This window comes from Parasteatoda tepidariorum, chromosome 2, assembly GCF_982258835.1.
Source record: "Parasteatoda tepidariorum strain Cologne lab strain chromosome 2, Ptep-v5.0, whole genome shotgun sequence".
Lineage (NCBI taxonomy): Eukaryota > Metazoa > Arthropoda > Arachnida > Araneae > Theridiidae > Parasteatoda > Parasteatoda tepidariorum.
The window spans coordinates 9,588,994-9,606,127 of NC_141756.1; the positions used below are offsets into that span (position 1 = coordinate 9,588,994).

Consider the following 17,134-nt stretch of genomic DNA (forward strand, 5'->3'; position numbering starts at 1 on the left):
CATACTCTTATTTTTGTAGCAAATTTGAAGAAAGGCAGAAGATACCAGTGCCAATTTTGCCACTATTCATCGAATGACAAAACAGGTTTAACCAGGCACTTAAGAAAACACACTGGTGAAAAACCCTTTCAGTGTGACATTTGTTTAAAAAGTTTTTCCATGAAACACAGTATGCAATTGCATAAGTTAACTCATTTAAGACATAGGTTCCCATAACATAAATATGTACAGTATATAATTTCAAAATAAGTCTGATACAATTGGAAAACAATACTCATAATCATATATTTAAGAAAATATTGTTTGTTTACTTCCAACTTAGAAACATTTTTACAAATTTTAAACGTATTGAAATATGTAAGTCTATAGCTGCCAACTCTACTGATTTTTTCAATGGACTGGATTTTGCCCGTTTCTACTGGTTCAATAAAAATTCTGTTTTTAGAAAATTTTCTAAAATTGCATAAGTTTCCTAAAAAAATCCCTATTCAAGTAGAATTTTTTCAGGATTATTGTTTGCTTAAATATTGAAATAAGTATTACTAATACGAAGCGAAGAGGTTATAAAAATCAGTTTAAAACTTTTTCTTCTGAAATATTCAGTTTATTTTTATTCTGAACTCTCTTTTCAAATTAATTAAGAAATCTTAACTATCTCTGATCAATTAAGTTCTTATCACTATTCGAAATTATGAGTAAACATGATACGTAACATTTCAAGTATTTCTTATGTCAATCATAACTGGAAAATACTGCAGATTTTAATGAGATCCTGGTTACAGATCGTTGAATGAAAAATTTCAAAGTGATTACATTAATGCTGAAATTTAATTTAATTTGTCGGTTGCCAGGGATTTGCACATGCCAACAATTGTACTTAACTAGATTGCTAAAACATTTCTATAAATACTAGCTTGTATTCAATATTTTATTTTGATGATTTTTTTTTAATAAAATTCAATTTCATTTGTTCAATTAAAAAAAAAATTCTTACTAAATTTTTTTTGTTCCATGTTATCAAATTGTTTATATTATACTTAAAAATTTTCCTTTTATTACATAGCTTTTGTTTTACTAATTAAATTTTAATGTATTTTTTTCTTGTAAATATTTTTTGTTAATTTATGATTATTTTTATTAATTTATATTTTATGAAGTTTTTCTATTTGTTATTAAGAAATATTTGTACTTTGCAGCTTTACACAGTCTATAAAATTTCTTTTAATTTCAATTTTACAAATATATAGAGAAAGAGAACTACAACCATGTTTTTTTTAATGTAAGATAGAAATATTTGTGTTTACATATGGAATAAAAAAAAGGCATTTCTATGTTACATATTTAGATGTTCTAAAATGTATTTTTTAAGCTGTATATATAATTCTTTAATGTATAAAAAGATGTGTTTATTGTAAACATATTAAATTATTCTTTTTAAAGATGTAAAAATAATAAATGAAACTTTTATTCTACTTTCTATTTTGATTTATTCTTATTAGTCCTATTGATTATGCATTCTTTGTTTTTAAATATTCTTGCTTATTGAAGTAAAGATATTTAGAAATGGCTACTTATACTTTTATATAATATTTATAAAAATTATTAATTTGTATCCTTTAAAATAAATTGGGCTTGTGGTATTTGATATCATAAATGCATATTTATTTTTAACTTCAATGAAGATAACTAAAATTTATCACCAAAATAATCAAAATTATAATCAAAATCGGAAATATCTTTAAATAAAATATGAATTAGTATTTTTTATTATATATTAAATTAAATTGCGTTATAAACAAGTTTTCTTTTGTTATAAAAAACTTTATGCACTTTTTCTATTTTATCAAATGTTTCCTGTAGAAATATTATATATGATATATCATTAATATTTACTAAACTGATCTATACATTTGAACAATTTGCAAATGATCTCAGACATTAAGTTATTATGAAGACTGACTAAAATTTACACTATTTATTTAAAGCTGTTGTCAGTGTATTATTTATGTTTTTCGATTATTGCAAGTTTTCATCTTAAACATTTATAAATTTTTTAGTTATCTTGAATTGTTCTGATGAACTGATTTAAACTTATTGAATAGAAAATATAGAATTTAAATATTGTTGAAATAAAATAAATTTATATTTTAATAATATTTCAATTATTTATTTTTTTAAACAAAGGTTTTAAATATTAATGTTTTATTTTTATATTATACATTAACTGATTATTATATGCTGTTTTTCAAATTACTGTAAATGGTTTGCAAATTAAAATCTTTTTTTTAAATTTTATTTAAAAAATAATGTATGAATTTCTAATCTTTATTTTATAAAGTCAGAAAAACAATTCTAGCAGAAAACCACAAAAAATTTTAAGATATGTGTGTTAGCAGACAGCACTTCATTAGGGGACAGCACTTAATTTATTTCTAAATTTTTCTTAATAATTTGGCAATTTATATTTTATTTTGATGTGGCTATTCTAACTGTAACTTTTTCTTTATTTATTTTTCTTATTTGTGAGCATTTCTTATGTCTTAGTTTGTGTACTTTTAAGTCATTATTAAGACTTACTTCGTGATTGTTTGTTATTTATTTATCTTTACATTTACATTTCAATTTTTCTAATTGCTTTTTCTTATTTGATTTTCCATTATAGGGCCTTGGAGCACTGTCAGTTTCTAGTTTCACTAGTGACAGCAGAAAAGCTCCTGTGTGTTAGCAGGCAGTGTATCCCCTAATGAATAACTGTCCTGCTAACACACATATTTTAAATTTTGTTGTTTTCTGCTAGAATTGTTTTTCTGACTTTATAAACTAAGATAAGATTTAGCTGCTTTAAGCACTTTTCTATTTTGATTTATGATTTTAAATGTTACTTACTTATTTTGTCTTATGATTTTAAATGTTACTTACTTATTTTGTCTTTTTTTGAATTTGTAAATTAGTTTCATTCTTTGGTTAAATTTCTAATCTTTATTCAAGTAACATAATTGGGATTTTTTTTCATTAGTTATTTAATAATAATTAATTATCACTAATTTAATAATGTCCAAACATATTTACTTATTCTTCTAAAAGTAGCTGTTCTTTCATATTCTATGACAATTTTTCTTCAACTATTTATTCCTCGTATCTAACTATACCTAAAAATCTAATGATGGTGTCGCAGTTTTCCATAGTTGTTGGTGCATTTTTATTGTCCGGAAAATCACTTGGTAGGATCCAGTTTTCCCACATTAATTTTCATATCGGTTTGGCTGTCATCAGCATAAAATTGATATAAGCCATAAAGGTATTGTTTTCCTATAAATATTTTTGTATCCCTAATTTAAAGGTATTTACCTTTACTGTTATTATTACATTTTTAATATTGTTTGTTTTCAAAATACAGTGTCTTTTATTTTAATATAGAATTAGTGTGTATGTCAGTGTTTCTTATTTCCTTGAAAACTTCCTGGTGGTATTGATTACAACTAAATGTTTGTGCTTAGTTGTGAAGTTGTTTTAAAAATGTTATCCAAAATTATTTGAAAATCAAAGGGGAGAAAATGGGGAAAATTAAATGAAACTTGTCACAAAAGTGGTGTTTGGGTCGTATTTTGAAGATAACTAAGTTTTGACAAATCAATTACTTGAAAACTAGGTTCTGCATGAAAGTTATCACACAACGAAGATGAGTAATGCTATGGAAATACAGTTCCTCTCTGTGCACTTCAATTGTTTTCTCGGAATCTGATTTCATTGACAAAAACCTTTCCCTTCCCCCTTGATCTTCATGGATAAGACAGATGATATGGTATCATGATAGTAACTATAATGAGATTAGGTTACACGGTACAGTTCCAAACTGTTTTATTTTAAAATGCATTCTTATCTTCCACAGTGTAGATTCATATTTAATTCATTAGAATATTAGTGATAAGTACAATGTTTAGCACTAATTTGTTATTTTGTTCTTTTAGGATTCTCCAAAAAGCACCAGTGTATATTTTGCAACTACTCAAGCCATTATAAAAGGAATTTAACTGATCACATGAGAACTCATACTGGTGAAAAACCCTTTCAATGTAGCTTTTGCTACAAATGCTTTTCTTTAAAGAAAAACATGGAAAGGCATAAGATCTCTCATTTAAAATTGAATATCTAATAATTAGCATGAACTGCTATGAATGATTATTTTATTATGTGTTTTGCATTATTATGTTTGTCTTTTCCTAATTCTTGTCTGTCTTGTAATAATGTCTTTTCCTAATTGTTTTTTTTTCCTAATAATATTTCTTTTTCATGCATTTCTCATTTGATTAAGTGAAAGTTGAACTATGAACAATTTAATATGAAAGTGGTTTTTGTTTAGTGTTAATAAGCTGTGTTATACTTTTGGGAATTTGAAGAAAATGAAAAGCAGATTCTGAAACAAATACAATTGTAAAAGGAAATTCTTTGTCCAAAAAGTAAAAATCTGAAAAGCTATTGTGGAAAAAGTATGTTGTTAATTGATTCTGAAAAAGACATTCTAAAGCTGCCCAAATACATCTATCAGCAAATTTTATAAAATTTGAATTGTTTTTAAAAAAAATTGTGAATTGTTGTTTTAGTCTGTTATTTTTGTAATTTAATTAACAGCATTTAGTTTTTATCAACTACTGTAATTTAATCTCTTTAAAGCTGGTAATGAAGAAAATCTATATTTTTCTAATACTTTAAAAGAAACTTTTAATGCTTTGTACTCTGCTGAATAATGTTCAATAAATAAAATTATTATTAATAAAATTTTATTTTTCTATATTCCCCTTGTGATAAAGAATTTATATGTCTTCATTAATACACTCAAGGTTTTTTTGTAATGACAGTTGATAATATATATTTTTAGGATCCCTGTGAAAAATGAAATCTAAAAAGTTAACTAAAGAGGAGTCACAAATGAATACATAAATTAGGAGAAAACAATTATTTTACCGAAATCTAATGAATCACTACCAAAGGAGGGGGAACTAAAAACGTTAAAACTTGTCTTACTGACATAGGAAACAGAGTCAAAGCAATCATCCTGTGTTTCTGTTGTCAATCAAGCTTGTTTCAGTGCATCTTATTTTGTTTTCTTTTATCAGTGATTTATTAGATTTCAATTCCATATTTTCGTTTCTATCTTCCTTGCTACCCTTAATGTCTATACTTTATTGACTTCATGTCAATCAAGGGTTCTGATAATATATATTAAGGGTTGTGATTACAGAACACCTTATATATATATATATTTTTTTTTATGCTCCTGCACTAACATTATTTCTGAAATTTTCAGCATCTTTTTATTCAATTTCAATGAAACTGGTTATACTTAAACGAAAAATACTTTTGTAATTAGAAAAAAATAAATTTACTATTTAACTAGATTTAAATTACTTATTATATTTAATTTTTTAAACAGCTACTCCAATGCTGCATTCTTTGAGCTCATAAAAATTTGCGAAATACTCATCGATTTTAAGAATTTTATTTAGAGGGAAAATATTTCACAAACTTCAAGTTTTTTAATAATTGTTTTGATGTTAAAATTATTTGACTTTTATAAAATTGAAGTTTTTTTTTCAGCAAGATAGTATATGTTACACAATTAAAGCTTTTGTTTGGGTTTATGTTATTAAAACAATGATTTTTATTGGTAAAAGTGTTTCAATGAACACTCTTAATAAATGGGAATATTGTGGATTGAGTTAAAAATTCCATACAAACTTTGCTGGAGGGATTAACCTTTGGAGTAGTAAGAAAAAATATGACTGACACTTTTTAGTTACTTTACAGAATGATAAAATTAATGTCTTGCTGTAATTTTTGTTTTTAAGAATGATAAAAAATTTTGACTGACACCTTTTAGTTATTTTGTGAAAAGATAAAAAGTAATGACTAGCACCTTTTAGTCATTTTGTAATATGATAAAAATTATGGCCTGAATTAATTGCTATTTTAAAGAGTGATAAAAAATTATTAAGAAAATTTAAAAAATGATAAAATTATTACTTTCTCTATTTTTTGTTTTTAAGAATGGTAAAAATAATGATTTGCTCTATTTTTTTGTTTTTAAGGATGATAAAAATAAAGACTTGCTCATTTTTTTTAAAAGAATGATAAAAAATGACTGGCACCTTTTTGCTATTTTGCAGAATGATAAAAATAACGACTGGCACTATCTAGTTCTTTAGTTCTTTTACTTTGCAGGATCTTTCAAGAGAGGCAAAAAGCACCAATGTTTATTTTGCAGCTTTTCAAGCAATTATACAACTGATATAACGAGGCATATGAGAACTCATACTGGTGAAAAACTATTTCAGTTTGACATCTGTTACAAACACTTTTCCTTGAAGAAAAACATGGAACGACATAAGATTGTCCATTTCTCTGGGAATTTCATCTAATGTGTATAAATTCTTTGTGTTGATTCTTTAATTTTTACCCTGTGTTCCTTGAAATAAATTAGATCCAATATAAACTACATTGCTTAAAATATTATTGGAATATTAAATATTATTTAATGCACTTGTAGTATGTCACAAAAGAATCTTTTCCTTTTTCCCCTTTTTTTTTCAATTCCACTCAAGCAAAAAAAATTTTAACTCGGTCACAACTTACATAAAATGTAGCAATTAGTGCTTTTATGGTGTTGCTTCAGAACACCTTTAAACATAATTGCTGAATTAAATTTTGTGATATTGAATAAGAGTGAGAAGACGGAATTTAGTCTTTGTTTGCAATGATATTTGCATATGTTTTAAATATTATGTACACCAATTTAGAAATTTTTTTTAATTTTCTCTGAAATTCATACTTAAATTGAATTTATGAATATCTATGCATTGTTCTGATTTAATCCTTTCGTTTAAAATTCTGATCACCAAGGCAGTGTTATGGTTTTTGTAAAAACATATTTTTGGTCTGAATTTCTTTGTTTTTTTAACTTTTACATCTCTAGTAATTGTTAGAAAGAAAAATATTTTAAAATGAAAAATGTTTTACAGAGAGTTTTGATATTATTTTTCCTTTTTTATTGTTAATATTAATTTTGATAATTTAAAATAAAGACTTGAATTAAACATTGTTTATTTAGTTTCAGTAATTACTGTTCAAAACTGTATTTTAAGTCTGAAAAATTTTTCTTTTTCTTATTCAAAGAATTAAAAAAAATTATTCTTCATTAAAATTATATCTCAAAAATAGACCTTTCACATGATATTAATAATGAATATTCAAATCAATAAAAAAAAAATTATAGATTTTTTTTTCATAATTTTTCTGTTTTGTCAATCTTTTTTATTTTTAAATTAATTATTTATGTAACCTTTGTAATGTAATATAGCATTTATAATATGATCACTAATAACAAAGTTGTAAATATACCATTGCAATATTAGTTATAAAAATTATAATTTTTAGTAGTTTTATTAATAATGAGATTAAATTTTGTAATTTTAAAGGCCCAATAGCTTTTAGGTTTTGGTTTAGAGTGACAACACTTAGCTTTTGCAGTTTTATACTATTAGGGGAGGTACCTTGGTCTGCGTGTAATTTTGACCAGTTTAAATATTTGTGCTTCTTAGTCTACAATTTTGTCATTTATACTTATAACAACAGCTACTATCTGCTATGTTGAAAACTATTTTGGGGTCTCCAAACGTATAAATCAGGCATGATCTCAATGTTAGATTATGTATTAGGCAAGCTAATCATTTTTAAGTTAAAGTGTTTAGCTTTAAATGTGCTTAACGACAGTGATAGTTTCATTCAGTCAATAAAATTTCACCATTTTCCATACTTATTCCTGAAATCTACTCCACATTTCACAATTAAAGCTTAAGATATTAAAATGTACTTGCTTAAAGGTACTCGTACTTTGTGAATACTTCACATCTGAGTAAGATATACAGATTATTGCTTTATCAACAAGTTCCTCTTTTCCATCAATGCAAAACTGTTTACCTATGATGCAATCTATAAAATTAAATCTGCTTCAAATTATCTTAAATCTTGTAATTAAGTTTGTTGCCATTCTAATAATTTAAAACTTTTATTACTTTTTTTTCACATTTCGAAAATCTATCAGTTGAAAGAAAAAATTGAATATCTCTGTCCCGCTTTGGATTTAACCGAACTCAGATACTGCAGTTTGTTTTGTAAAAATATTTTTATCTTGAATTATTTAGTGCAGTAAAGAACTTTGTTATGAAAAAAATTACTTTAAATTTTTTTAAAGTAACTGTCGAATGATTATAGGTTTAGAAGTTTTTGTTTATTAATATAAATCGATTGAAAGAATTAGCCTTATCAAAATTCAGAAAAGAATTATGGAACTATTAAGCTTATGTTAAAGTTCATAAACGGCACACTAATTTGTTTTGATTTTGCAGGTTCTTTTAAAAAAGGAAGAAGACATCAATGTCCTTTCTGTCATTACTCAACTATTTATAAGTCACACTTAACGAAACATGTGAGGACTCATACTGGTGAAAAACCCTTTCAATGTAATGTCTGCTATAAATGGTTTTCCGTTAAGCAAAATATGGAAATACATAAGATTACTCATTTCAAAGAGAATTTACTGTAACTTGCATTCATTAACAATATTGGTTTTTCCTAAAACTATTAGTTCCTTTTCTTTGCAAGAAATAATTTATTGATTATAAATTTATTGAATTGTTTAAAACGCCACTGAGGGTTTGTTTGTATCTATTATTATGAATTCATGATAATTGTTAAATGTTGTGAATTGCTTAAGCTGTTAAAAAGAAACCTGATATTTTAAAATATTGCATTTGAGGATAATTTTCTGGAAATAAAATTATTTCTTAAAGATCAGTTGTCCCAAAAATGACAGAGCATTTGAAAAACCAATTGCAGAAAAACAAAATTAAATAGAAATTCTGGGTTTGTCATGTTCTGTTTAGATAAAATGAGAATTCATTTTATTTCAACTTTAACTATGAAGTTCATCAACAAATGATGCTGCTAAATGAGAAAAATATAAAGCAAACAAAATATTTTTAATTTTAAAATTGTCATGTTCTGCTTAGAGAAAAAGAAAGTTCTATTTAAAGAAAAAGAAAATTTATTCATTCGAACTTTGTTCATCCACAAATGGTGATGCCAACTAGAAAAATATAAAGCAAACAAAATATTTTTAAATTTAAAATTAGCCACCATTTGCAAAAACAATGTAAAACATAAGAGCTATGCTAGCAAATTTTTCCATTGGAAGTTATGGACATTCAGCAGAAAACTGTTTTAACAGTTATTATCAACCACGTCATCTATTTAAAAAAAATTGTGAATAATTTTTAAAAAATTGGTGTGATTAAATTTTCTTGTGAAACAAGCAGCAAATCATGAATTCTAGTCTCCTGTTTGTCTTTAACTGATTTTTCATATTGCTAGTCATGTTTTAGGCACTCTGTGTATTTTATGTGTATTTATTACATATATGTGTATACTTCAATTATAATAATTATTATACTTTTATTATTTAATAATATTCGTTGGTGAGTCTGTTATTAAGTGTTCGAATATTATTTAAATTTTTAAATGCATTTTCGAAATATTTTAATCCACTGTGTGGAACTTCTTTATTAAAAGATTTTGTACCTTTACTAGTAAGTAGTAGTAGATTGTAAATAATTATATGCATTAATAAACAAAACTGCATTTTTCAACGAGCTGTAAACAAAAAAAAAACCTTAAAAAGTAAGAACATTTTCTACTCAGAACCGAGAATTGAGTCAACAGTTAGATTAAAAAATTGTATCTGTAACACAATTTATTTTATCTAACTTACACTAGATACCACCTCTTCAGGATTTTTCTAGGTTCTCCCAGTCTTCTAATTTCAATAAAAACTCTTTTGTTCTTATTTATGTGAAGGTTTTAAAAAATTAAAAACATTATTTTTTCTGTATGTTATCGAAAAAAGTATAACAGATGTCTAAAATAAATTTTTATGTTTATTGTTACTAATACAATATACCATTTACAATATATATTATTGTTATAAATTTAATGTCTGTTGTTACTAATTTAATATATTTACAATAGATTATTGTTATAAATTTTATGTCTAATGTTGCTGTTCTCAAATAATTTAGTCAAATAACTCAATAATCAAATAATTCAATAAATTTAGTAAAATGCAATAAACAAAGAAATTGTATTTTTTTTTTTCCATTTTATTTCTCTTTTATTATAAAAATTTTCTAATTGTGTAACGCTTTAAAAACATTTCAATAGTTTGTGCAAAACTTCTGTGTATAAAATCTATTGATTTTTTTCCTTTGGTACAATTACAATTATGAAATATGTAACATTTAAAAAAATCAATTTTGCTTTTGTATCAACTCTAACAATAAAATGCTGACACCTTGTACCTTTAGTTTTTTATTATTATTATTTTTCACGAACTGAATGTGGATAGTTATAATATGATATAAGTATAACTGACAAATGTTTCTTAAATACCCTCCTATAGAATTTTGGTATCATAACTATATTAAATTTATGTTTAACAGGTTTACTTCTTTTATCAGAAGTAAGTGGTCCATAGTCCCATCTACAAAATATTTCCTAGTTTAAAAAGAAATATTTGGGTTTTAAGATTCTCTTTTTAATGTATTTGCTATTCTAATATTTTGACCGAAGGGAAGGTGATCTAATAATAAAAATGCCCTTATTGACTTAATACGTTTATCAAAATTCGATAAACGTATCAAATTTTGCAGTATTGACAGTAGACTCAGTTTATTACGATAAATGTAATTTTTTCATGGAAAATAGTTCTATATATGTTTATAATTGTGCTATCAGAAAACATCGGTAAAAAAGAATGTTCCTCTTTTGCAAACTAGTTTCTTTTTTAACATGGTAGTGTATCTAAATGATTTAAAAACAATAAAAATAATTTTAATTGTATGGTTTACTGAAATGCGATTGGTGCAAATCTCTATTAAAATTTTTGTTTTATTATTGCAGATTTAAAGAGGAAGGATGGAAACTATCAGTGTCGATTTTGTCTTTATTCAAGGTTTAGAAAATCAGATGTAGTAAGACACATGAGGACTCACACTGGCGAAAAACCGTTTCAATGCAACATTTGTCAGAAAAGCTTTTCTTTAAAGCAAAATATGGAAATGCATAAGCTTACGCATTTTAAACACAATCTCTTATGATTTACATAAATTGTATGTGCTATGTTTTTGCATTATCCATAAAGAATGTTTCCTTTCTTATTTAAACATCCTTTGTTACCTTTGGGATACTGTTGTTGTTACCCACCTGTAATGATAAATATTAAAGAAACTTCAGAATACCTTTTCTTCAGAGCCTGTTGAATACTCAGAAATCTGTGACTGTTAATTTGATAAGATATTAACATTTTTTTTAAAAAAACTATAAAAAGTATTTATTAATAAAAAATATAACTGAAGAAAAGCTGTAGCGATTTTCTTTTCTTTAAACTCTTTTTAAATATTACTTTTAAAGTAAGTTCCAAAATGCTCAGGACATGCTAGTAAATTGTATTTTTTTTAAATATTTTCTACTGGATGTTACATCTTTCGCCCTTAGATCTTGGTGATTCCAAAGCCCATACAGAAGAGAACTAGGGAAATATACTTGCGCATAAAGCAAAGAAATTGTTGCATGCCAACTGCTATCCTTGGAAGATATTACTTTGGAAAAAACTATTTTATCTGCACTTAAACTGATAAAGTATTTCTAACAGAGTACCAGTTCACTATTTTATTATGAATGTGCCATAACTTTAGGTTTTTGCAATTTGATCATCTTTGGAAGACGGTATATTTTTTAGTTTATTTTCTGAAAGAGGGTGCAATTTTCTAAACTGGACAATCTGTATTCAAAGCAAAACAACACTATAGCTTTATTTAAATTATGAAAAATTTAAGCTGATTTCATATTTGTATCTATTTCATAAATTTCTTCAGTTGTTAAATATTGAAATTTAAAAGTTTTGTACTTCACTTAAAAATGTATTATCCTCAGGGGTTTACCTTCTTTAGGTAAACACGGGTCTCACAATCCCGAGGCACCCTAGTGATCTTTCCTTCTCTCTCTTTTTTAGAGAATGAGAATATTCTCTTTTTACTCCTGTGTTCGACACAGTAACATATAATTATTGGGAAAGGTTTTAAATGGATACTAAAAAGCATAACTGAGAAGATAAAAAAAATATATGTGTTGTAGGAGTTGCGGCCAGTTGAGCTATTTTAAATATTAATTACAGAATAACTAGTAGCTGCACTGAACTAAAATATCTATCAACATGAAATAGCGTAAAGTTTAGTTTTAAAAAAAAAGCACTCAAGCTGCTCATTTAAGATATTTTACAGTCAATGAAAAGTTGCAAAATTGATCAAAAAATTTAATTTTATTACGAAACGAGTTGGAGTCCGCTGTATTCCCTTCATTTTTCTGTATTTTTTTTTTAAATTAAAAGATTAATGCACATTTTATAATTATGAACACATAGCTTCCTATGAGTTCACATGGCCATGTACTAAAATTTTTGTTTCACATTGTGCATACTTAAAAAAAAATGTATTATGTGATGTTAGAATATAACTATAAGTTTTTATTAAAATTTATATTTTAATGTTGCAGAATTATTGATTAAAGCTGGAAAATATCATTGCCAATATTGCTTCTACTCGAGCTGTCGTAGAGCCGATGTAAAAAGGCATTTGAGAATTCACACTGGAGAAAAACCTTTTCAGTGTTTACTTTGTAATAGAAGTTTTAATCAGAAGTCTGTTCTAAAAACCCATATGGCAACTCACTTGAAAAAAAATTATTTATGACGTTCCTCATATCAAATAATGAAAGCAATATAAGGTATAAATCCAATTTTTTAAATATTTTATTGCATTTTTTATTGTGGACAATGTAGCTAAAACAATCAGTGCAAGAACTGGATGCGAATTTAAATTTAGTCCTTTCCTATGTGATATTAAGAAGAACCGTATTAACCTGTTGACATTGCAAATTTTAATTTGTTCTCACCAATGTCTAAATATACCTTGTTATTGCTACAAGCATTTCAAATGTGTAAGTTTTTTCAGAGTTGCTTCATGTTCTGAAAAATGAACTAAAATCAAAAAATTTATATTACAGCTATTTTATTTATTTATTTGTTTTTGTATAAAATGTGATTTAATGTGAATGTTAATAATTTTTTTTAATTCATTACTTAACTTTTTTTGAAAATATAATGGTTTAAGGAATATGTATTTATATTTCATTCGTTGTTTGGCATATACTTAATTTTCTGAAATTAATTCATTATTTGAAATATGTTGTAATAATTTGTATTATATACTCCTTTTTATGTGGCAGATAATTTTTTTTTTGAAAAATAATTTTGTATGCACCTTCTATTAATTATTTTTGATTACAAAAACTTTTATGCTCTTTTTGTATAAAATCTGGATACTGCTTTTATATTTTTAGTTTCTAAATCTTTAAATTTTCATTCTAAGCTCAGTGTTTAAAAGTTATTTTGTGGCTTTATATTTATTTAACCCTTTGAATTAGTAATTTAGGTCAAAATAAGTGGGGAAAATTATGTTTAGCATTTTAATAATTCATGGTAATAAAATACATCATTGAACACAGGTATCTTTTTCTGTTTTAAAGGTAAAATCTTCTAAACACAGATCATTTCTAAACAGTAATTTTTTTTTAAATTTGCACTTATTTAGCTCATTGAGAAACAGTTATTCAGCATCGAAGTATTTTTAATTTGCAAAATCAATTTTCAATGAATTTCCAATACGATTGATTAAAAGACGTCTAATTATTATTTTTTTAATTATAATTTATATTTTAGTACAATAATTTATATTTAGTAATTTATATTTTTGTACAAATATAATTCCGATAATCTAACAGATTTTTTTTTGTAATTATATTAACATGTATTTCGTAATTAAAAAATACCAAAATATATTTTTGCTTGTAATTAGAACACCAGAAAAAAGATATATAAAAGGCATCTCATCTGCATCACAAGGTTAAAGCATTAATTTGGTTCCCTGAAAAGTTGTATCAGGTTATTAGTTTGAGATTAATTAGACTAAAAAATAGTAAAGACTTGCAGTGTCTAAAAAGTATAAAAATAATTGGTTTTCATCTAACATAAAATTTACTTTATTGCAATGAAACAAAATGGTGGAAAAGCATTTTATTTACTTACAAAGCCAAAATCTTCCCCTAAGTTAACCATATTTTATGGTCTCAAGACTTTTAATTGTATTAACTCTGAAGTGTACGCCTTAAAATACTTTTAAAAACTATTAGCTATGTTCTTCCATGCTGTGTATGTTTAATTATAAGTTTTTGTGTTGGAATACCACTTCAAAATGTTTCAGAACATTTTCTTAAATTAAGTTAAACTTCTCATACTTCTATTTTTCAAGAAAACAGCAAAGTTCATCCACCTGGACTGATTTTATAAAAACTCACACATCCTTAAGTGCCTTGTAAACTTGAAAACAGGGACATGTTCCAACAGTGGGTAAATACAAAAATTAGCTTCCCTGTGATTTGGTGGTTTTCTGCTCTCAAATAAACCAATTAAACAAAATGCCTAAATTGGATGCGTTAGGGGTAGCTAATTTTTTGAACAATGAGCTTATACGTGGTTCTTAGCGGTTCTTATTTGCGATTTTCGTTTTTTAAAAGCCCTTAAAGATGCTTTTTTTTTCATTGGGTGTATTTAAAAAATTGCTTAATTTTCCCTTTTCGAAAATGAGATTTTTTTGTTTACCTTGTCAATTTTCGCCACATATCATGCAAAAGTGTGGTTCTCACGTTGTTCTATTCAACACTTTCACACTTCATTCAAACACAATTTCATTTCACCGTACCGTCGATCAAATTTATCATAAAAAGGCAAGAGTCTGCTGCATTCCCTTCATTTTTCTGTATTTTTATGAGAAATTTAAAAGATTAATGCACATTTTATAATTATGTACACATAGCTTATACTTTCATGAGTTATTAATCTTTTACTATTTTCTATTTATGCATTTTTAAGGCTGGTAATAAAAAAAATTACTTTAACTTTAAATTGTGCATTGATTTCAGATAATTTGATTTGTTATTATGGAGCAATTGTTATACATAATTCAAAGTAATAAGTAATAGCCATTAATGGAAGTTCATCACTGTAAGCCTTTTATGATAAAGTGTAGTTTCAAGCTCTGTGTTCAAAATTGTTCTTGTGTTGTTGTTTTTCTTTTTAATTGATTATAATATTACTCATGCATTTAATGCTTTTTATAATGTTACAGTGCTTGAAAAAAAGTATTTTTCAATTCATTCAGAATTTTTACATTGACATTATAAATATTTAGTAGTAAAGATGCACCATTTCTGACAATTTTGATCAAAATCTTTCTAAATTGGTTAACTGTTAGATATTTTTTGCTCAACTCCCTACAGTAACGCCTTCCTATGAGTTAACATGGCAATGTACTAAAATTTTTGTTAAACATTGTGCACATTAAAAAAATTTTTATTTCTTTTGTGTGATGCAAGTATATAACTATAAATTTCTATTTTAATATTTCAGAATTATCAATTAAAGCTGGAAAATATCATTGCCAATTTTGCTCCTACTCGAGCTATCGTAGAGAAGATGTAAAAAGACATTTGAGAATTCACACTGGAGAAAAACCTTTTCAGTGTTTACTTTGTAATAAAAGTTTTAATCAGAAGTCTACTCTAAAAAGACATTTGAGAGTTCACACTGGCGAGGAACCTTTTCAGTAATAGAAGTTTTAATCAGAAGTTAATTCTATAAATCCATATGGCAACTCATTTTAAGAAAAAATTACGTTTGTGACGTTCCTCATATCATATAATGAAAGAGCTCAGCAATAATAAGGAATATAATAATTTTTTTTCCATTTTTATGCATTTTTTGTTGTGGACAAGGTAGCTAAAACAATCAGTTCAAGAACTGGATGCAGATTTAAGTTTAGTCCTTTCCCATGTGATGTTACGACGAACCGTATTAACCTGTTGACATTGCAAATTTCAATTGCTGCTTTCCAATATCTATTTATTCCTTGTTATTGCTACGAGCATTTCAATTGTGTGACTTTTTTAAGAACTACTTCATCATGTTGTGAAAAATAAGCCAAAATTAAAAATTTTATTCTATATTACAGCTATTTTATTTTTTGTATAAAATATGATTTAATATGAGTGTTAATCTTTTTTTTTCATTGAATTTATTACTTAATTTTTATTTTAAATATAATGCTTTAAAGAATATGTATTTATCTTTCATTATTTTTGTGGCGTATACCTAATTTTCTAAAATTAATTCATTTATTTTAAATGTGCTGTAATAATTTGTATTATATATTCTGTTTTATGTGACTGATACCTTTTTTAGGAATAAATGTTGTATACACCTTCTATTAATTATTGTTTATTTCAAAATTTGTTATGTTCTTTTTGTATAAAACCTGAAAACTTTTATATTTTTAATTTCTAAATCTTTAAATTTTCATTCTGAATTCATTTTTTAAAAATTATTTTGTGACTTTATATTAATTTAACCTTTTGACACAGTAATTTAGGTCAAAATAATTGAAAAATATTATGTTTAGTGTTTTAATAATTGATGATAATAAAATACAACATTGAACACTGGTGTCATTAAAGGTAAAATCTTCCAAACACAGCTCATTTCCAAACAATAGTTTTTTAAATTTGCACTTATTTAGATCAAAGAGAAACAGTTATTCAGCATTGAAATATCTTTAATTTGCAAAATCAATTTTCGATTAATTTTCAATGTGAGTGATAAATAAATGTCAAATAAATTTTTTTTGAAGTATAATTTATATTTTAGTACAATAATTTATATTTTAGTACAATAATTTATATTTTAGTACAATAATTTATATTTAGTAATTTATATTTTTGTACAAATATAATTCCGATAATCTAACGGATTTTTTAAAATTATATTGACCCGTATTTCATAATTAAAAAATACCAAAATATATTTTTGCTTATAATTAGAGCACCAGGAAAAAGGTATATAAAAGGCATCTCATCT

The 17,134-nt window shown here is 25.1% G+C and overlaps 2 protein-coding genes across 2 annotated transcripts; both read left to right on the forward strand.

The window, feature by feature from the left end:
* On the forward strand, positions 1 to 16,717 carry LOC147814425 (zinc finger protein ZIPIC-like; the record flags this gene model as incomplete). Its single annotated transcript, XM_087156428.1, has 4 exons — positions 1 to 213; positions 2,663 to 2,716; positions 10,995 to 12,891; positions 15,632 to 16,717. Coding segments are annotated over 3 exons (480 nt in total), but the record flags the coding sequence as incomplete, so codon positions are not given.
* LOC122268938 (zinc finger protein ZIPIC) lies at positions 12,645 to 16,717 on the forward strand (the record flags this gene model as incomplete). Its single annotated transcript, XM_087156440.1, has 3 exons — positions 12,645 to 12,848; positions 15,095 to 15,098; positions 15,632 to 16,717. Coding segments are annotated over 3 exons (408 nt in total), but the record flags the coding sequence as incomplete, so codon positions are not given.
* Positions 16,718 to 17,134: the final 417 nt, after the last annotated feature.